Source organism: Eublepharis macularius, chromosome 9, assembly GCF_028583425.1.
Source record: "Eublepharis macularius isolate TG4126 chromosome 9, MPM_Emac_v1.0, whole genome shotgun sequence".
NCBI lineage: Eukaryota > Metazoa > Chordata > Lepidosauria > Squamata > Eublepharidae > Eublepharis > Eublepharis macularius.
In genome coordinates this window covers 4,804,075-4,825,399 of record NC_072798.1, presented here as the reverse complement: position 1 = coordinate 4,825,399, position 21,325 = coordinate 4,804,075, and the positions used below count along the sequence as shown (strand labels likewise).

The 21,325-nt window shown below is 47.1% G+C and overlaps 1 protein-coding gene across 1 annotated transcript in view; it reads right to left on the bottom strand.

The window, feature by feature from the left end:
• The window catches only part of FBH1 (F-box DNA helicase 1), a 45,249-nt gene that overhangs the window by 17,311 nt on the left and 6,613 nt on the right, over positions 1 to 21,325 (bottom strand). The window contains exons 4-10 of the mRNA XM_054989361.1: positions 19,394 to 19,524; positions 16,540 to 16,678; positions 14,581 to 14,771; positions 11,634 to 11,747; positions 9,962 to 10,056; positions 6,771 to 6,939; positions 1,807 to 2,035 (exon numbers count right to left, since the gene is read on the bottom strand). Of these exons, the coding sequence (XP_054845336.1) occupies positions 1,807 to 2,035; positions 6,771 to 6,939; positions 9,962 to 10,056; positions 11,634 to 11,747; positions 14,581 to 14,771; positions 16,540 to 16,678; positions 19,394 to 19,524 (1,068 nt within the window). The remainder of the gene's footprint in view (positions 1 to 1,806; positions 2,036 to 6,770; positions 6,940 to 9,961; positions 10,057 to 11,633; positions 11,748 to 14,580; positions 14,772 to 16,539; positions 16,679 to 19,393; positions 19,525 to 21,325) is intronic.

The window sequence follows — 21,325 nt, the reverse complement described above, 5'->3', positions numbered from 1 at the left end:
ATCTGGTATTCAGAGGCACACTATTCCTAAACATGGAAGTTCCACTCAGCTGTCACAGCTAGGAATCTTTACCCAGTACGTCTATTTTTCCATGTAATTTTAAAAGCTGCCTAACCTAGTTGGCACATGGGTAGAGGCTCATCTCCAGTTATAAATCAGGCAGCTGGTGATAGAAAGGACCTCAGCTCGAGACCCTGAAGACCCCCTGATAGTCTGAAAAGACCAGAATGGCCTAGCTGGACCAGCTCTGACTCGGTATAAGTCACCTTTACGTTTGTTCGATGCTAGAACATTCATTGTTCAGTGGTAGTGAATGGCCTTGCAGTCGCTGCTATACCTTGCGGCAGGGAGTCCCACTGTTAACCGTTGCTCTTTCAAATTGGACACAAGGGGAAGATTGCAGGTTTTAGATGTTTTTTTAATGAACTGATCGTGGCATCAGGAGTTCAATATAAACCCATAAACATATGAAGCAGTGAGTCCTCCCGTTTGTCCACCCAACTCTAGTATTATTCATTTGGACTGGTGGCAATTCTTCAGGGTCTCTGGCAGAGAAAGGGCCTCCCCAATAGCTGCCATAGGGGATTCTTTGATAGGAGATATCCTCTACATTCAAGAGCCACGTGCTCTCTTCACTAAGCGACAGTACCTCCCATGGTGGCTCATTTTGCAGCACTGCAATTGTGACAAACACATGCAACATCACAGTTGTGAAATATCACAATAGCTATGAGCCACTAGAAATGGACTCCAGCTGGATCTGCAATGATTTTTTGAGGAAAAGAAAGCTTTGCTGAATGCCAGAATTTCGACAGTCTGTGTTCATAAACATATCAATCGCAAACGACGTTGACAGCAGTTTACAGAGTAATAATAAAAGTTTTAAATCTATTCCACTCATTTATCGGTTATATTGACCTCCAGTAAGTCCAATAAAAATTTTCCTAGAATCTTTGATGTTTCTAAGAACATTCATTTTTGTTTACTTAATTTTGTACATTATTTTGTCTTGTATTTCATTCGTTAGTAGGGTACGGTGTGTTCATAAACACGGCAAGAGCGATCATTACAACAACCCTGTAAGGTAGGCCACTGTGATTACCTCCTGCGAGGAGAGAGACGAGGCTGATAGTGGCTAGCTAGTTGTGGCTGAGATCAGCAGCCACTATGCCACATACCAGGACAGTGGCTGAAAAGAGTGAGGTGAGGGGTGAGGAACGGCAGCTGAAATGAACGCTCAGCCACACTGCCCAACATGGCTCCAGTTTGCATCTTTATGGCTTCAACTCCCCTGTTGCTACCGAGGCCCATCTAGTCCCCCAACTCACTTCCAGCAGCAGTCAGCCAGACATCTCCATAAATCCACAATATTCTCCATAAATTCACAATTATCCTCTTGCTATTTGAGCGTTCTGCATCTGTAAAGGTAGACTGCTTCTGAACACTCATCTACCATGGCAAGAGACTGGTAGATCTATCAACCCCGATTCTTTTTTAAAGCCACTGAAGCGAGCAACTACAGCATCTTGTGGCAGGGAGTTCCGCAGGCAATGGAAGGTTAATGGCAGACACTGGCACCTGCTGCACATACACATGTGGACAAGCAAGCCACCTACAACAGCATTCCACAAAATCGGCTGCTTCCACACACGTTGGATAATCCACTTTCATTTGGAACTGCTTTTCCATGTGTGGAACAAAAAATCCACTTCCAAAGGATTGCTAAAGTGCATTGAAAGTGCATTATTCAACGTGTGAGGAAATGGCCATCATATGAGCCACCCAGTTTTGCCACCCGATACTCACTCTCTTCTCTTCCTCCTGGACAAGAACCCTCTCTCCGTGGGTGTTCTTACACCAGATGGGCGTGTGCTCGGAAGTGATGGCCGTATCCGGGGAGGCAAAAAATGCCGTGAGGGTCTGGATGACTGACTTGGCTCTTATGAAGAGAGACTGCCCCGTGCGGTTCTCGAGGACGAAGCTGACCCAGTAGGAGCTCAGAGAGCCGACGTTCAGCTTGCCTTTCCGGCTGTAACTGTAGCACATTGGAAAGGGCGGCCAGGTCAGTGTTTCAAAGAATGAAGGAGTCTTCTCACCCATGTTTAACCTCAACCCAGACCTCAAATATACCGAAGAGTAACCCCAGACTATCCCCAAGCTTTTGCTTGGAAGGATCCAGGGCTTGTTCCAAGGAACCTCCAGAAATGGAGGCTGGGCCTGGTCTAGTTGGCCATCCAGGGCCGTTTCCAGATGGCTTACCTTCTGCCGCTCCATGCCGCAATGTCGCGGCTCGTCCTGGGGCGAACGCGAAATATCACGCAAGTTTTGTGCAACGTTGCGCAAAATTCGTGCAAGAAAACACGATATTTCGCGTTTTCCCCGGCACGAGCCGTGACGTTGCGGCATGGAGCGGCAGAAGGTAAACCATCTGGAAACGGCCCAGGACTGCATCTGTGTCAAGTCTCTGTCCTGGTCTACACATGGAACAATGAGATGGGGGAGTGGACTGCATAACTTTGGACTGCAGGTGACGGCTTCCAAATTTGAATACTCCTTTGCATGGACAGCTCCTTGCAACTGGAAAACTAGCACAGTAAGGAGAAAGCATCTACTCCCTCTCTTAGCTTACTGTGCTGGTATTCTGTTTGCAGGTGATTTTTAAACACGGGACCTTTCCAGCACGTGGTCTTCCATCTGCAGTCTGAAGTGCTGCAGTCTGTTGTGCTGTCTGTCTCAATGGGCCTCAGAACCTTAACAACAACAACAACAACATTCGATTTATATACCGCCCTTCAGGACAACTTCATGCCCACTCAGAGCGGTTTACAAAGCATGCCATTATTATCCCCACAACAAAACACCCTGTGAGGTGGGTGGGGCTGAGAGAGCTCTGAGAGAGCTGTGACTAGCCCAAGGTCACCTGGCTGGCTTCAAGCAGAGGAGTGGGGAATCAAACCCGGCTCTCCAGATTAGAGTCCCACCACTCTTAACCACTACACCAAACTGGATGTCCTTCTCCCAGCACAGAGGGGCAGGCAATATTGATTCCTGCGATTGGTGGCCAGTATGAAACCTTGTGATCGGTCATATCTGGAATCAATGGTTAGGGACCCAACTGGCTGCCCTTCCTTGGTTGATGACTTTCTGCACCTAAACCTAAGTCCCAAGGCCTGTTCCACATCTGAACATGAGGTGGTAGAATTGCTGAGAAAAAATATTGGGTATCTTGAGGCTCACCAGTTTGGTGTAGTGGTTAAGGGCAGCAGGACTCTAATCTGGAGAGCCAGGTTTGATTCCCCACTTCTCCACTTGAAGCCAGTTAGGTGACCTTGGGTCAGTCACAGCTCTCTCAGAGCTCTCTCAGATGCACCCACCTCACAGGGTGATTGTCGTGGGGATAATAATAACTGCTCTGAGTGGGCATTAAGTTGTCCAGAAGAGCAGCATATAAATTGAATGTTATTATTATTATTATTACTCTACTTTCTTTCAGATGCATGGCCAAAAAGCATCTTTGAACCCAGGCTTTTAGTGACGTTAACTTGCCAATCTTTTAATGCTCTGCCTCTGTTTTATGGATAGTTTTTATGTTGTCCAATGTCATGTTTTTAATGGCATGTTTTTAAAACTGCGATGTCATTTTAGTTGTAAGCCTCTCAAAGCAGGACTCTGAAGAGACATCACAGAAATATTCCAAATGAATAAATAAATATCCTGGTCATTGTGATCGCAGCTAAAGCCCTTTTTCCCGGTAAGGGGTGGGGGGGAGCAAGGCACAGGTTTGCTTCACCTGCCTCACTCTAGTAATTTCCAGGGCCCTCGAGAGACAGGTAAAAAAGGTAAAGGTAGTCCCCTGTGCAAGCACTGAGTCATTATTGACCCATGGGAAGGACATCGCATCACAACGTTTTCTTGGCAGACTTTTTTGTAATGGGGTGGTTTGCCATTGCCTTCCCCGGTCATCTACACTTTACCCCCAGGAAACTGGGTGCTCATTTTACCGACCTCAGAAGGATGGAGGGCTGAGTCAACCTTGAGCCAGCTACTTGAACCCGGCTTCCACCAGGATCGAACTCAGGTTGTGAGCAGAGCTTGGGCTGCAGTGCTGCAGCTTACCACTCTGCGCCACGGGGCTCCTGCTCCCGAGAGACAGAAGCGATGCTAAAATTGCTCCCACGCCGGAGACTCACAGCTTGCCAACTTCTGCAAAGGCCAAGGAATGGATCGTCTTGCACGTCATGTTCGGGGGAAATACCCGACCGCCCTGCTCTGCGATGGGGGGGAGCAAGGCACAGGTTTGCTTCACCTGCCTCACTCTAGTAATTTCCAGGGCCCTCGAGAGACAGGTAAAAAAGGTAAAGGTAGTCCCCTGTGCAAGCACTGAGTCATTATTGACCCATGGGAAGGACATCGCATCACAACGTTTTCTTGGCAGACTTTTTTGTAATGGGGTGGTTTGCCATTGCCTTCCCCGGTCATCTACACTTTACCCCCAGGAAACCGGGTACTCATTTTACCGACCTCAGAAGGATGGAGGGCTGAGTCAACCTTGAGCCAGCTACTTGAACCCGGCTTCCACCAGGATCGAACTCAGGTTGTGAGCAGAGCTTGGGCTGCAGTGCTGCAGCTTACCACTCTGCGCCACGGGGCTCCTGCTCCCGAGAGACAGAAGCGATGCTAAAATTGCTCCCACGCCGGAGACTCACAGCTTGCCAACTTCTGCAAAGGCCAAGGAATGGATCGTCTTGCACGTCACGTTCGGGGGAAATACCCGACCGCCCTGCTCTGCGATGGGGGGGAGCAAGGCACAGGTTTGCTTCACCTGCCTCACTCTAGTAATTTCCAGGGCCCTCGAGAGACAGGTAAAAAAGGTAAAGGTAGTCCCCTGTGCAAGCACTGAGTCATTATTGACCCATGGGAAGGACATCGCATCACAACGTTTTCTTGGCAGACTTTTTTGTAATGGGGTGGTTTGCCATTGCCTTCCCCGGTCATCTACACTTTACCCCCAGGAAACCGGGTACTCATTTTACCGACCTCAGAAGGATGGAGGGCTGAGTCAACCTTGAGCCAGCTACTTGAACCCGGCTTCCACCAGGATCGAACTCAGGTTGTGAGCAGAGCTTGGGCTGCAGTGCTGCAGCTTACCACTCTGCGCCACGGGGCTCCTGCTCCCGAGAGACAGAAGCGATGCTAAAATTGCTCCCACGCCGGAGACTCACAGCTTGCCAACTTCTGCAAAGGCCAAGGAATGGATCGTCTTGCACGTCACGTTCGGGGGAAATACCCGACCGCCCTGCTCTGCGATGGGGGGGAGCAAGGCACAGGTTTGCTTCACCTGCCTCACTCTGGTAATTTCCAGGGCCCTCGAGAGACAGGTAAAAAAGGTAAAGGTAGTCCCCTGTGCAAGCACTGAGTCATTATTGACCCATGGGAAGGACATCGCATCACAACGTTTTCTTGGCAGACTTTTTTGTAATGGGGTGGTTTGCCATTGCCTTCCCCGGTCATCTACACTTTACCCCCAGGAAACCGGGTACTCATTTTACCGACCTCAGAAGGATGGAGGGCTGAGTCAACCTTGAGCCAGCTACTTGAACCCGGCTTCCATCAGGATCGAACTCAGGTCGTGAGCAGAGCTTGGGCTGCAGTACTGCAGCTTACCACTCTGCGCCACGGGGCTCCTGCTCCCGAGAGACAGAAGCGATGCTAAAATTGCTCCCACGCCGGAGACTCACAGCTTGCCAACTTCTGCAAAGGCCAAGGAATGGATCGTCTTGCACGTCACGTTCGGGGGAAATACCCGACCGCCCTGCTCTGCGATGGGGGGGAGCAAGGCACAAGTTTGCTTCACCTGCCTCACTCTAGTAATTTCCAGGGCCCTCGAGAGACAGGTAAAAAAGGTAAAGGTAGTCCCCTGTGCAAGCACTGAGTCATTATTGACCCATGGGAAGGACATCGCATCACAACGTTTTCTTGGCAGACTTTTTTGTAATGGGGTGGTTTGCCATTGCCTTCCCCGGTCATCTACACTTTACCCCCAGGAAACCGGGTACTCATTTTACCGACCTCAGAAGGATGGAGGGCTGAGTCAACCTTGAGCCAGCTACTTGAACCCGGCTTCCATCAGGATCGAACTCAGGTCGTGAGCAGAGCTTGGGCTGCAGTACTGCAGCTTACCACTCTGCGCCACGGGGCTCCTGCTCCCGAGAGACAGAAGCGATGCTAAAATTGCTCCCACGCCGGAGACTCACAGCTTGCCAACTTCTGCAAAGGCCAAGGAATGGATCGTCTTGCACGTCACGTTCGGGGGAAATACCCGACCGCCCTGCTCTGCGATGGGGGGGAGCAAGGCACAGGTTTGCTTCACCTGCCTCACTCTAGTAATTTCCAGGGCCCTCGAGAGACAGGTAAAAAAGGTAAAGGTAGTCCCCTGTGCAAGCACTGAGTCATTATTGACCCATGAGAAGGACATCGCATCACAACGTTTTCTTGGCAGACTTTTTTGTAATGGGGTGGTTTGCCATTGCCTTCCCCGGTCATCTACACTTTACCCCCAGGAAACCGGGTACTCATTTTACCGACCTCAGAAGGATGGAGGGCTGAGTCAACCTTGAGCCAGCTACTTGAACCCGGCTTCCATCAGGATCGAACTCAGGTCGTGAGCAGAGCTTGGGCTGCAGTACTGCAGCTTACCACTCTGCGCCACGGGGCTCCTGCTCCCGAGAGACAGAAGCGATGCTAAAATTGCTCCCACGCCGGAGACTCACAGCTTGCCAACTTCTGCAAAGGCCAAGGAATGGATCGTCTTGCACGTCACGTTCGGGGGAAATACCCGACCGCCCTGCTCTGCGATGGTCTTGTTGAACGCCACGTACAGGAACCGGAGGTTGGACCACTTCTCGGCATACTTAATCAGAGTGGAAGTCTTCCCAGTCCCTGCAGGAGAAAGGGAAACACAAAACCAGTTCGGTCATTCCTGCCTCAGGGGAGCGGCTGTTTTGCCGGAGCGCTCGCCATGCGACCCCCACCCCTTTAGACAGAACTGGTCCTGCTTAGTTTGGCGAGTGGCCTTGAGGGGTGCACAGCTTTCTAGCTTCAACTTCTAAACCCTCGAGTCAAGAATCCAACCAAGGGCACCAGACTTAGAGCAGCTTCCATATATATTAACCTCCCAAGTTTTGAGGTCAATAGAAGTTGCTTTCACATGTATATATGAAACTGCCTCTACTGCGTCTGACCCTTACAATGAAATCCTAAATAGAAAAGAGTCCAGTAGCACCTTTAAGACCAACCAACTTTACTGTAGCATAAGCTTTCGAGAAACACAGTTCTCTTTGTCAGATGCATGGAGGGTAAGAAGAAACTGGTCATATATATAGAGGTGGTGAAGGGAGGGGGGAGTAGATGCCATCAGTAGCTTCTGATAATGGGATCAGTTACTTCTGGTAATGAGATAACCATTCACAGTCCCTATTCAATCCAAGCCTGACTGAGTCAAATTTACATATGAATTCCAATTCAGCAGCTTCCCATTGGATTTTGTTTTTGAAAGGTTTCTGTTGAACTACAGTGACCTTTAAGTCCTTGATGGAAAGTCCTGGTAGATTGAAGTGTTCTCCCACTGGTTTCTGGATGTCCCACTGGTTTCTGGATGTCCCACTGGTTTCTGACATTAAAAATGGCAACATCCAGAAACCAGTGGAGCATCCAGAAACCAGTGGGAGAACACTTCAATCTACCAGGACATTCCATCAAGGACTTAAAGGTCACTGTAGTTCAACAGAAACCTTTCAAAAACAAAATCCAACGAGAAGCTGCTGAATTGGAATTCATATGTAAATTTGACTCAGTCAGGCTTGGATTGAATGGGGACTATGAATGGTAACTGATTTCATCATCAGAAGCTACTGATTGCATCTACTCCCCCCTCCCCTCACCACCTATATATATATGAGTTTCTTCTTACCCTCTATGCATCTGACGAAGGGAACTGTGATTCTCAAAAGCTTACGCTACAGTAAAGTTGGTTAGTCTTAAAGGTGCTACTGGACTCTTTTCTATTTTGCTACTACAGACTAACACGGCTAATGCCTCTGGATCAGTGAAATCCTAGGCAGAGTTACGCCAGCCTAGCCCACTGATTTCAATGGACTTAGACTGGAATAACTGTGCCTAGGATTTCACTGTTATTCTAGCAAGGTCAGTACCGTAGATCGTCTGCTTGCCTTGCAGGAGGTCCCCAGGTTCCATTCCCAGCATCTCCAGTTGAAAGAATCAGGAAGTGATGCAAAAAAACTCTACCTGAGATTCTGGAGAGCTGGTGCCAGTGTGACAATAATGACTTTGAGAGACCAAAAGGCTGGTTCACTATAAGGCAGCTTTATGTGTTCATGTGTTTCTTCTGACTGGTAGTGGCTTTCTGGGGTCTAAAGTGGAAGTCTTTCACTTCACCAGCCATCCAGTCCTTCTAACTGGAAATGCCGGGAACGGAACCCAGGACTTTTTGCATGCAAAGCAGAGGCTCTGCCTCTGAGCCACGACTCCATCCTGTCTCCAGAAGCGGAGCTTATGCAAGGTCAGACGAGCTGGGTCCCAAAGGGCAGCTCTTGCAGCTGCCATCCCAAAACTGTAGAATTCCATCCCCCCCCCCCAGGAAGTAGGAGAGACACCCCCTCCCTACAGGCCTTCTGGAGTAAAGCGAAGACTCGCTCTTGCCACATCATGTATGACGTGGTGTGATAGATCGCAGTCTGTTGTAAAAAAAAAGAAAGGAAGAAAAAGGGGAGAGCGAGCACTATGCAATTTTAAATCATTGCAAGTTCTTATGTCGTTGCTGGCATTTCTCCCATTTTTCTGTACATTTGCAAACTTTTTAAATACAAAGTTTATTAGGTATTATGACTGAGTTGTAATATTAGTGAATTATGACTTGGAGAGATTCACCCCACCTCGTTGTGAGTGCGTAGCTTGGTAATCTCCCAGTGTGGGACTGCACAGAAGAACGAAGATGAAAACAGGGTTGTGCATACTTGCAACTATTGTTCATCGAATTTTTCTGTGCAGCCACACACATCCCTCCCCTCCTGCCCTGCTGTGAACTCTCTGGCAAGGCCCAGTATGAGATCACAGCGACTCAGGAGCACTGAAAGAGAAGGCCTTTTAACAAGATCAAACTAGAGAAGCGGGGTGGGAAAGCGGTTAGGGTGCTGGACCGAGACTGGAATGAACCAGGTTCAAGCCCCCATTCGGCAACGAAGCTCCATAGGTGAGCTTGAGTCAGCCTAACCTACCTCACAGGGTCGTTGTAAGGATGAGGACAAAGTATGCCGCCTTGATCTCCCTGGAAGGAGGACAGGTTAATAATAAAGCAAATGGGATAGTGCTTGGGGTTTTATTTCCCCTGAACTTTTTCACTGACCAGTCTAATGGTTTCATTTAAGGCATGTCTTAAAACCGTAACGGTTTTATTGCTGCATAGTTTAATCTGATTTGTTAGCTGCCAGAAGGGACCAAACAGGTGAAATCGTAGCATATAAATGCACGAAATAAATAACAAACTTAAAAAAACCATAGACTCCCAACCTGTCAGCTATCAGCTCAGCTGCTTAAGGGATTAATTTTCCAGTTAAAGAAGAATCAGTGAATCCCAATATTTATCCTGATTGCCTAACCAAAACACAGCATACGCAATTGAGCATGAAAGATCCCAAAGGCACAGTCAAGAGTGTTTGGAGGGGTGGAGGAAACCCTCCCAATATCTGCAAGGCCCCCACTTGTCTTACCTATTTAGCACATTTTTATCCCAACCTGCCCCCAGGGACCTCAAGGCTGTAGGCAAAATTCTCCCTTCCCTGTTCCATCCTCAACCCAATCGATGCAGTGGGAGAAGGACGTCTTGCCACGAAGGGCACAGAGCCTCAATGCCACAATTTTAGGGTTACATCAGTTCAAGCCTTACCTGCGAAAGCCATGATTTTCACCACCTGCCCTGGAACGATGGCGTGGTTTAAGATCTGCTGCTGCTCGTAGGTTGGCTGGATGTTAGAGTTAGCGCTGAGAAGAACCAGAGGAAGTCAGTGAAAACCTTATTCACTTAAGACCCAATTCTCAATGTGTGTGGCAGGCTCACCAGGAGCCACAGAGCTCGCAAGAAAGCCTTCATCTCCCTTTGGTGCCCTCCTACTCCACACTTTGACTGACACAACCACTACACTGTGGCTGTGTTCATCATTTCTCCATTGCTGTTTTTTTTTTCCTAGCAGGTCTCCTCTACTCTGACCAGTCATAGACTAAGCAGAAATTCACCAGATGAAGCTTCCCCCATATGGTTCTTCACCTGATGCATTTCTGCCTGTTGTGCACCTGTTCAGTTAAAAGATCCCTGCGACGCAAACCTGATTTGGGGCCCAGCTTGCTGTTTCTGTCTGAAGCTTAAATCTCTCCTTGAAGTTCAGCCCTTCCGCTCTGCTTTTAAGGACAGCTGCCTATTTGGCTACCTAACCGACAATCCCCCAGAATCTTATTTTTAAATATATTTTTTATTTTAAGAAACAAAGATGTAGTAGAGAGGGAATACAGAAAGGAAAAAAGAGGATTATATAACATGATTGTATAGATCTAAAATAATTATATGGAACAGAATATGTAAAACAAGAACCTCCTTGACATTGCCTTCATTAAAAAAAAAATTAAAAATTTTAAGATACAATACTTAAATTGGGGTACACTTATAGTCAACATTTTAAGTTTCAAAGTTCATAACAAATCTATTTTACAACTGCATTGTTTGTTCCATCATTACTACATATTCAATATTACATACTTTCACCACTTCTACATACCCAATATAACTTTTAACAAATAGAAGATATATCATAATACAAAAGTAAAATCTATTCTATATCTCATGATAAGAAATAAAGGATATTTGTGCTCAATATCTACTTCTTTATACATTTGTATTCGAGATGTTACATTTAAATCTTATTCTCATTCTGCTTCTCCATTACAATACTTTTATATACAAATGTATTTAAAAACTGTTTCTTGTCTAAGTTTGTCTCCTGCTTGCATTATAATTCCCCGGAATCTTAAACTCCTTTGCCAGTGGGGTCCCTTCCATACAGACAGCATACAACATTCCTACAACCCACCCCCAGCTGTAGGCTGTGCATGAAGCTTTTCCTGGCAAGAACAGCCCTTTCCCTTCCTTCACACAACCAGCACTGTGCTGCCACTCTCAAAAGCTTCCTCAACACAGTGTGTTTGCAAACATTCCATGACATCGCATCGTCATTTGGCAGGAAGGCAGAGAAGAGCCAAACTTAAATCTTATATTCAGGGCTTTTTTTTCTGGGAGGTGGTGGAACTCAGTGGTGGAACTCATTACCGCACAATGACGTCACTTTGGGGCAGCTGGAACAAGGGGGGAGTTTTTTAAAGTTTAAATTGCCCTTGGCCAGTCTTGGTCCTTGCACAGAGGGCAATCTCAACTCCCCTCTGTCTGGAGATCAGGGGGCGGGGCCACCAGCCATGTGACCATTTTCAAGAGGTACTGGAACTCAGTTCCACTGCGTTCCAGCTGAAAAAAAGCCCTGCTTACATTCCAGTATAAGTAAGATAGGCAGTACCTGCAGCCCCGGTGGCTTTCATAGCTTGCACTGGATATCGCTGGTTTTATGACGGTTGTGCTACAGTTGGAGTTCTCCATTTGCCACAGGCAGTAGAAAATGTTGTAGTGAATCCTACAAGAAGAAAGTGATCAATCAAAGGAGCCAGTATGGTGTAGTGGTTAGAGCAGGGTGCATCCTCAAGCTCGTTGGGTCTCTGGGCACACCTGCAACTTTGAGAGGGGTTAGCGGGCACCACAATAAAACAGATGCCATTAGAGGTGGGAGCAATCACTAAAGGGCTGCCATGGGGGGGCGGGCAATTCCAAAAGGTTGAGAGGTTCCAAGGCAAGTGTCATCTTATGATGTGGGCAGCTGTTTGCAGATCCAATAATGACGTTTTCCTCGATTCTTCTGAAACGCCTTCTGCTCTAGTGAAGGAAAGCCAGGGTTTCACTTTTTACTTTGGAAAGACGTGTTTTGGGAAAGAAGCAAACGGATACCAGGAAACAGTGATATTCTTTCCAGGTGAAGACCCAGAAGTGACGGCACTGTGTTGCTCTATGACCCTCATCTCTATGGTGATGACCATAAAGATAGGGTAAATTCCTAAAGTGTCACAGACAGGGTGGCCAGAAGTCACACTGCTGCATCTGCGATGTTACACACCCATATGTTTTCTCCCACTATGAGAGCAGGAAAGAGCCACTGGGGGTGGGAGATGGGCAACCTAGTAAGTCTAGCGAAATCCTCCGCTCAGTCATAAAGCTCACCGGGTGACCTTGGGCTGGGCATGCATTCTCAACCTAACCTATATCAGGGGATCGCTGTGAGAATGAAAGGGGGAGAACCACGTAAGCCACTGTAAGGAGCAGGCCCTGTTCCACCATATACAGAGTAAAACTTTGGTTCAGGCTTCATGCCTGCGAGAGACCTTTCTAGGCCTGTTTGCTGAGAGAGGCACAGCCATCATTCGCTGTACCGGCATTCCTATCGTTTAAAAGTTTGTGACAGTTTAAATCCCAGAAAGAGCAGTTTTTAAATTGCTCCTGTATTTAACACGTTATTTTTTTTCCGTAAAGATAGTATTTTTCTTGTGGGAGAAATGTGCACTGCAAGTTACCCACTAAAGATCAAAACTAACAGTAGTCAAATGGGTCCACAGACCAATTTAAAAACACAGGAAAGATAAGTAAGATAAACTTCTCCAGTTAGATGGGCAATCCGTTTGTGTTGGGCATTGGAACTGCAAGGTGAAATAAAATATAGCCAGGACGTTAGTACCATATAATGAGTATCAAGGTGGGGCAGGGAAGAATGAGGTGGAAAGGTTCCATTTGTTCCAAGTTGGTATGTTCTTTTATGACCCAAAGGTTGTGCTTGTAGAGCCCTGTATTTCTTCATAGCCTCTGTTTCCTGAGAAAGTAGCCATTCTCCGTAAACTTTCACACCGAGGTATTATTATTACTATTAACAACAACATTTCTATTATTTATTACATTACATTTATTACATTCTAATTAAGTAACGAGCCCTGATTGGTTCCTCAGTGGGCTGATGGCCCCCTCCACTTTGAAGCAGCCTCTCTGTTTCTAGGCAGTTTATCTCTTTACACCATTCAGTCTAGTCTTGACCAGCTATGCTACCTGGTAATCGCTGCCAGCTACCAGCTGTGGAAGAAGAGAGCTTCTAGCTCCATGCCAACTCCAGCATGCCTGGATTGAGCTGGCATGGACGGACTTGGGTAAGAGCAAACAGCTTTGGAACCAACTCAGAGAATGGTTGTTGTGGATTTTCCGGGCTGTATAGCCGTGGTCTTGGCAGCTCGGTCTATACAGCCCGGAAAATCCACAACAACCATAGTTCTCCGGCTGTGAAAGCCTTCGACAATATAACTCAGAGAATGCTTAGACAGCTAGCCAGCAAAGTAGGATTTTAGCTAGATGGAACATAGATAGGTTGGCAAGCTGTTATTTGTTTTTGCCTTGCCTAAATGCTTTTATGAGCGGTTTCTGCCTAGCACACGCTCCTATGTTCTCTTTCTAATAAATCCTTCTATATTTTACAAGCCGGTGTCCAGTGTTGCTTGCTAAGGAGGTACACACACACAAACAAGAACCCAGAAGCAAGGGTGCTTCAAACTAACGACCGGAGCTCTTAGAGGCTCCTGTGCGGTCTGGAGAACTGGCAGGGATGGGGGATGAGAGGCTCTGGGTCGATATAGCCACCCTCAGCTCCTAAGATGAGAGTCAAGATAAAAAAATGAGAGACGATTCGCTAGAGGCATAAGAGAAACTACAAACCTCTACACTGACTCTATACCCCCGTAGTGCCCCAAGGACTACAACGGAGGAATCTGTCTATTCATGGTCATGCCACAAATGCATGGACTATTCTTCCTAACCAAGACGCTAGTAGCACTCAAGGTGTCATAGTGGTCTAGCTATTATTTGGTGCCATTTACCCCTCTCCCAGAGCCCCATGGCGCAGAGTGGTAAACTGCAGTACTGCAGTCCAAACTCTGCTCACGACCTGAGTTCGATCCTGGCGGAAGCCAGGTTCAGCTTGCTGGCTCAAGGTTGACTCAGCCTTCCATCGTTCCGAGGTTGGTAAAATGAGCGCCCAGTTTCCTGGGGGTAAAGTGTAGATGACTGGGGAAGGCAATGGCAAACCACCCCATAGAAAGTCTGCCAAGAAAACGTTGTGATGCGATGTCTTCCCATGGGTCAGTAATGACTCGGTGCTTGCACAGGGGACTACCTTTAACTTTTTTACCCCTCTCCCATCAGAAAAGTCTCCAACAGCATGGCTAGAAAGACCTCAGCCCAAGGTCTTGGCAGCCACCTGGGGTAGACAGCGTTGACCAACAAGGACCAAAGGTCTGCTATGGCAGAAGACAGTTTCACACCAGGCTTGGAACACATTTACGGCTTCAACCAACCAGTGCCCTCCTCTTCTGCACACATACCGATTGCTGACATTAACACCGCCTTCCCGCATGGCGTGAAGAAGGGTGGCCATACAGTACAAAGCCTCTGTGATGTCCACAAGTGAGAGGGAGCAACTGGGTCTCTGGAGGCAAGCCACCAACTTCTGGATGTCACCGAGAGCTCCAGAGAAGAGTACAATAGCTGCTATCACAGCCCAAACATTTGGCATCTGGAGAGAGGAAAGGTGGGGAGGGAGGGTAAAAAGAGAATACTTTGTCAACTGCTTTACTTAAGAACTAATTCCTGCATGGAATAATGCCATCTGTCAAAAACAACAAGCATTTTGTGTTGTGTCAGCCTTTTGCGGGTGTCAAGTTACTTGCATACATTACCTGAATAATACTTGCAAGCTACACTCTGCTATTGCTGCCTTGGCATAGAATGTTTATGATCACTCCATGACATCACACCTGCCTGACTAATCACTAGTGGCTTGCCTTAAGGCCACCTAGCAAGTTCATGGCCAAGCAGAGATCTGAAGCAAGGATGTGGATCTTATATGCTGGTAGCCATTACTCTTCACCAGTTCTCAACCTTCCTGTGGTGGGAGAGGGGAGTGTCCAGGGCTTTTTTTCAGCAGGAACGTGGTGGAACGGAGTTCCGGAACCTCTTGAAAATGGTCACATGGCTGGTGGCCCCACCCCGATCTCCAGACAGAGGGGAGTTGAGATTGCCCTCCGCGCTGCCAAGCGGCGCGGAGGGCAATCTCAACTCCCCTCTGTCTGGAGATCAGGGGGCGGGGCCACCAGCCATGTGACTATTTTCTCCAAGAGCAACCCACTGAGTTCCACCACCTCTTTCCCCAGAAAAAAAGCCCTGGGAGTGTCTATCCTCATCTCCAGTTACAGATTTAAGCTGGAAGACATCTTGCAAGGTCGCTGGACTCACTGACAGCGTACGCCAAAATCCAGTCCACGCTAGTGTTTGTTCAACATACATCAGTGAGTGGACTCTCTTAGGCTGGCCCGGGGTCACCCAGCAAGCTTTCATGGCAGAGTGGGGATTCGAACCTGGGTCTCTCAAATCAATACTCTAACCACTACACTGGCTCTCAGAGTAGAAAATTGTTCCTCTGCTTCATCTGCAAGAGACGGGATAGAGCAAGATGGGTAGCCGTGTTAATCTGTCTGTAGCAGTAGCAGAAAAGAGCAAGAGTTCAGTAGCACCTGTAAGACTAACAACATTTGTGGTAGGGGATGAACTTCTGTGAGTCACAGCTCTCTTCTTCAGAAGAGATGGGATGTTGTGCTATATATTGGTGGAGAGTGCTCCCAAGTCAAACTAGCAGAGATGGCTTGCCATTGCCTGCCTCTGCAACCCTAGTCTTCACTGGAGGTCTCCCATCCAATTACTAACCAAGGCTGACCCTGCTTAGCTTCTGAGATCTGACAAGCTCACCTGAGCTATCCAGATCAAAGCACTATATATCAGCAGTACTATATCTTAGCAATCCTGTACAACCAGATTGCCTTGACCACATGGGAAAATCCAGTGGTGAACCATCACTATGGTGCCACAACAGAGCAACAGCCAACAATGCACAATGCAGCCCTAATCTTTGTGCACATACACTCCCCCAATCTGAGCTACAGTAAACCCAGCCCTTTATGTGGCACCCTTGTAACGCTGCTGCATAATTGAGAAATGCTCCTCCCAGAAAGTCAGAATTCGTCTTCAAAAAAATCATCCGGTAATTCCTGTGTGCTGGTGTCCCAATGTAATCTACAAGGGTTATGCGTGCGTGTGTGTGTGTGTGTGATAAAACATCACCGAAGTGCTGACTCCCTTTTTGTAGAGGAATGGATAAAAGTGATACAGGTTAGGATGAAAAGACAAACTTCTAGGAGAGGGGTGGAATTTCTGCAAAAGATGCTCTATGAGCCGAGAAGCCTTCAGGCTATCAATTTAACCCGGAAGCGCAAGCACACCGGACGTACTCCGTCGTTCGGGCTCTCCAAATCAGGCAGTCGCTTGACAATGCAGATTTCGGCCACGGGAAAGAGTGGGTGGCTCTTCAAACACTCCAGGATGGCTTGGGAGTCCCGGTGCTTACGGCTCTTGATGCCAGCGACGCACCTGGGTGAAAAGCAAGGCATAATAGCAATTCAGCGGTTATTCCTTTGTAAGCAGTGGAGCCAACAGCCTTGCTTGTCTACAGGGAAAGAGGCAGGGTGGATGAGATGGGGGAAGAAAGAGCTCGTCGTTTGCTTGACATCAGCAGAATGCAGTCCTGAAGGCTTTTGGGGAGTGGAGGCTGGGTAGTCTCTTCGGCACCAGTTAAAAATCCATTTGCCTGCAGAAAGGGGCCAGCGCAAAGAAGTCTGCGACTTCCCCCTGCTCCCTGATGTGGCTCTCATAAGCTACCTGGGCTTCGACCTGCAGGAAAGAACTAGAGATTACAGAACACCCTGCCAGCTGCTATTTTCAACCTCCTCTCATGTTCTGGCAGAGTAGAGAGAAAGGGGAAAAACCTTGGCAGCAAGCTCCAGCCTATGCCCAAGAAGCCTGTCAGTTGCCTGTTCTCCATTGGACATTCAGTAATACCTGGAGGGGCTCAGATAACCTATCTTATGGACGGGAAATCATCCCCGCAATACTCACTTGCCAGACAAAGGATTGGGTAAACCAGCCCTGATATTAGGATTATTACTCAACAGCAGGAGAGGTAAAATTAGGCATAGCCTGGCACAACCTGGCAACCAGGCAGGCAAACTCGCCAGCAATATAATTACATCTCTAGCAGTACAATGATGTCACTCCTTGTGTGCCCAGAAATGGCATCAGCACATTGCTAGGAGGCACTCAGTCATTTGGGGAAAACTCTATGGTTAACCATAGAGTTCCCCCCAAAATGTACAGCACCCCCAGATAACCCACTGACATTACTTCTGGGTGTATGGGGAGTGATATCAGTGTGGCAGATTCCTAGTTTCCCACCTATTTCTCCCCCTCCCCCAGCCAACTGAGCACTGGCAGGAAGCGCCAGCTGATGGCATGGGATCTCCCACCTCCACCAAAGGGACGGCAGCCCTAGGTAGGAGGCATCTAAATCTACACACACAGATATCCTGGAGACAGATCAAAATGAGTAGCCGTGTTAGTCTGTCTGTAGTAGTGGGAAAGGGCAAGAGTCCAGTAGCACCTATACGACTAACAAAATTTGTGGTAGGGGGTGAGCTTTTGTGAGCCACAGCTCACTTCTTCAGTGAAGAACTCCCAGCTCAGTTCTACCGATCAGTGCTCAAGAAGTGAGTTGTGACTCATGTAAGTGAAGACGTGAGCGTGGCTCACGAAAGCTCATACCCTGCCACAAATTTTGTGTCTTATAGTTGCTACTGAACTCTTGCTCTTTTCCATAAATCCAGGAGGTAGGCAATAAATTTTGAGAGCTTTTGCTTCCCGTGGTGCACACACATGTTTTTATCATCTCCAATCCAACCAGGTTTTCAGGTTTTTGAAACAGACTCACAGAAATGAAGCTTGTGAAACCCATTTAGATGGGCATGAAGTGGGACGGGGAGGGTTTGGACAGCACCGTGAGCCAAAATCCCAATTTACTGAAATGCTTTCTACTCCCTGGAGAAGAACTCTAATTCCTCTCCCAGCCACAGTCCAGCTTCCTTGGCGCTCTGCAACTGAAGATCCTTCCACACTTAAAAAACAGCTGAGATTGGCCCAATAAAGGACACGGGCATCAGTGTTGCACATTACAGTGCCTCTGTCCTTATTGTGTCTTGTGTCTCTACACAAGACTTCTTACATGGGGACACTTAAGAGTAGGGAGATGCAATGTTAGCCGGGAAGCGTAGTTTAAAAAGACAGAGTCAGCGGAGATCGTTCCTCAAGAGGGTTTGTAAACTTTTATCTTCGCCTCCCCCAAAAAACTGTCCATTTCACCTCCCAGTCAGGGCCCCTAAGATGAAATTAACAAGCCCTCTGCTGAGCATCTCCAGGCTCTGTCCTATAGAGAGGTGTAATTGACAGAGCCTTTTTAAATTATGCTTCTCGGCTAACATCACATCTCCCTACACTTGAGAGTTCCCGTGTAAGATGTCCCGTGTTGAGAGACTCTGAAGGAGTTCTGACTCTAAAGCTTACGCTCTGAAAATCGTGTCAGTCCCTAAGGTGCCTCTGGACTCAAATCCTGCTGTTCTACTGCAGACCAACACAGCTACCCACCTAATCTGTTCTCATCCAATGCCACCTGTACTTTTGTGATGTCACGTGCAAGAAATAAAACTCTGTATTCTGACCCAACTGCTTTGCAGCGAAGGAACAAAGGGGCAGTCAGACAAACAAAGGCAAACGGATTGCAGAGCCGCCGTTTGAGAAGGCTGACTCACCGTATCAATCCCAGCATGCACTGGCTCTGCTCTTTGGTGAGGCCGTTTGAGAAGGCTGACTCACCGTATCAATCCCAGCATGCACTGGCTCTGCTCTTTGGTGAGGCCGTTTGAGAAGGCTGACTCACCGTATCAATCCCAGCATGCACTGGCTCTGCTCTTTGGTGAGGCCGTTTGAGAAGGCTGACTCACCGTATCAATCCCAGCATGCACTGGCTCTGCTCTTTGGTGAGGCCGTTTGAGAAGGCTGACTCACCGTATCAATCCCAGCATGCACTGGCTCTGCTCTTTGGTGAGGCCGTTTGAGAAGGCTGACTCACCGTATCAATCCCAGCATGCACTGGCTCTGCTCTTTGGTGAGGCCGTTTGAGAAGGCTGACTCACCGTATCAATCCCAGCATGCACTGGCTCTGCTCTTTGGTGAGGCCGTTTGAGAAGGCTGACTCACCGTATCAATCCCAGCATGCACTGGCTCTGCTCTTTGGTGAGGCCGTATCGCCGTTGAACGGCCTTAACTGTCAGCAGGGCTTGCGCTTCCGCTTTCAAATACTGCAGGTACAGCTTTTTCCAAGGGATGAACTGAAATGACAAAGGAATCCATCAGATTGCTTTTAAAACTGAACGCAGACAGCCAGGATGTGTAGTGGTTAGAGTGTCAGCCTAGTAGCCGGCAGCCTTGCGTTCAAATCTCTGCTCGCCATGAAGTTTATCGGCAGACTGCAACAGAAGAAAGGGATAAGGGGAGAAAGGATTGCATTTCTGCCCTCTTGGAACCTGTTCTCCCCTCTCTTGGGGCAATTCTGATCAGGGTTACGTGCTTTTAAGTCCAGCAAAGCCGATGGGCTTAGGAAAGTGTAATCCTCTTTAGGGTTGCCCCATCCCTCTCTTTTCCTGCTCCTGCCTGTCAGGAGCCATTGAAAAACACCCAGGAGTGCAACCGCCCCGTCACACGAGTGCCCAACCAGAGCGGTTTCTGTTAGGCTTAATGGATAGACAGTTGGAAAGTACATAGGGCACATTGCTTCTGTACATGACAACAGCAGCAAGACTGCTGTATGCTCAAAAATGGGAAACTTCAATCTTACCTAGTAGAAGAATGGCTGGAGAAAATGATGGACTATGCTGTGCTGGCTAAATTAACATCTTTGATTAGAAAAAAGATTTCAGATAAATACTTAAATCACATGGAAACCCCTTATTGACCTGTTGCTCGAAACAGAACGGGAAGAATTAATATGTGCTTTTAAAGATTAGGAAGAAGGAAGGGACTGTTAAGTGTTAAAGTTAGTGTAGAACAAGTATCATCATTTGACTGCATCAAATGGAAACTTGGTATATATTCCTACTATTTAGATGCTCTTTTTTTTCCTTTTTTAAATTTTAGTTTAGTTTTTCATCTGCTCTTCTGTTTTTTAAATTTCTTTGCTTCTTTCCCCCACTTTTATTCTGTTTTTCTTCTTTTCCTTCTTTTTTCTTTTCTTTTTGATTGTACGTTTTATAAATACATTGGAAATTTAAATAAAAGTTTGTTTTCAAAAAAGGAACACAACTGCCCTGTGACATGAGTGCACAACAGAGATACGCTGACCCCCCCCCCACCTACCCCGTTTTCCCCACCTCAAGAAAGAGGTCCATATATTAGACAAATACTACCAAGCAAAAATCAAGACAAGACAGACTTTTAGCTCCAGGGCGGGAAAAGGCTAAAAGATGTGAACATTGCTTTCGGAATTCAGAGGAAAGACGAGCCGCATCTCACCTTAAAAGGCATCTTTACACAAAGGAAAGAAAAGGGAGGGGGGATTAGAAGTGTGAAGGAACAAACTTACAAGCCCCCCTGTTCCTTTAGGAACCAGTAATTATAAGTAACTTGTAAAAGTGATAATAATTTTTTATTTTAATTTAATTATATAGTTTCATATTCTACGTACCTGAAAATGTTATATAATTGCTGCACTTTAATAATCCTTGTAATAACCTTTTTAATGTGTATCTACAGGGTTTTTCATTCTTGCAAATTCCCTTTCCCTTTTTTCCTGTACCCCTTACTGTTTAAAAAATATTTTTTTAAAAAGACTACACTTGAACAAAACCCACACCAGAAATGTGTTAGCTATGTATTTTAACGTGAGAACCATGTATTATTTTATACAGCTGTTGGATTATCACTGTTATTAACATTTGTATCAAGTTTTGCTGGATTAACTTTGTTTTTCTAGTCTTGGTTTCCACCACCCCCTGCAATCCATCCCCCCCCCTCCCCGTTTAATAAAACGTTGCAAAATATTAAACCTAGGATTGAATATTAAATCACGCAGAAAATTACTGGCACAAATTAGGCTAAATATATTTTCCAGTCGTCCAGCACAACCGGATGCAG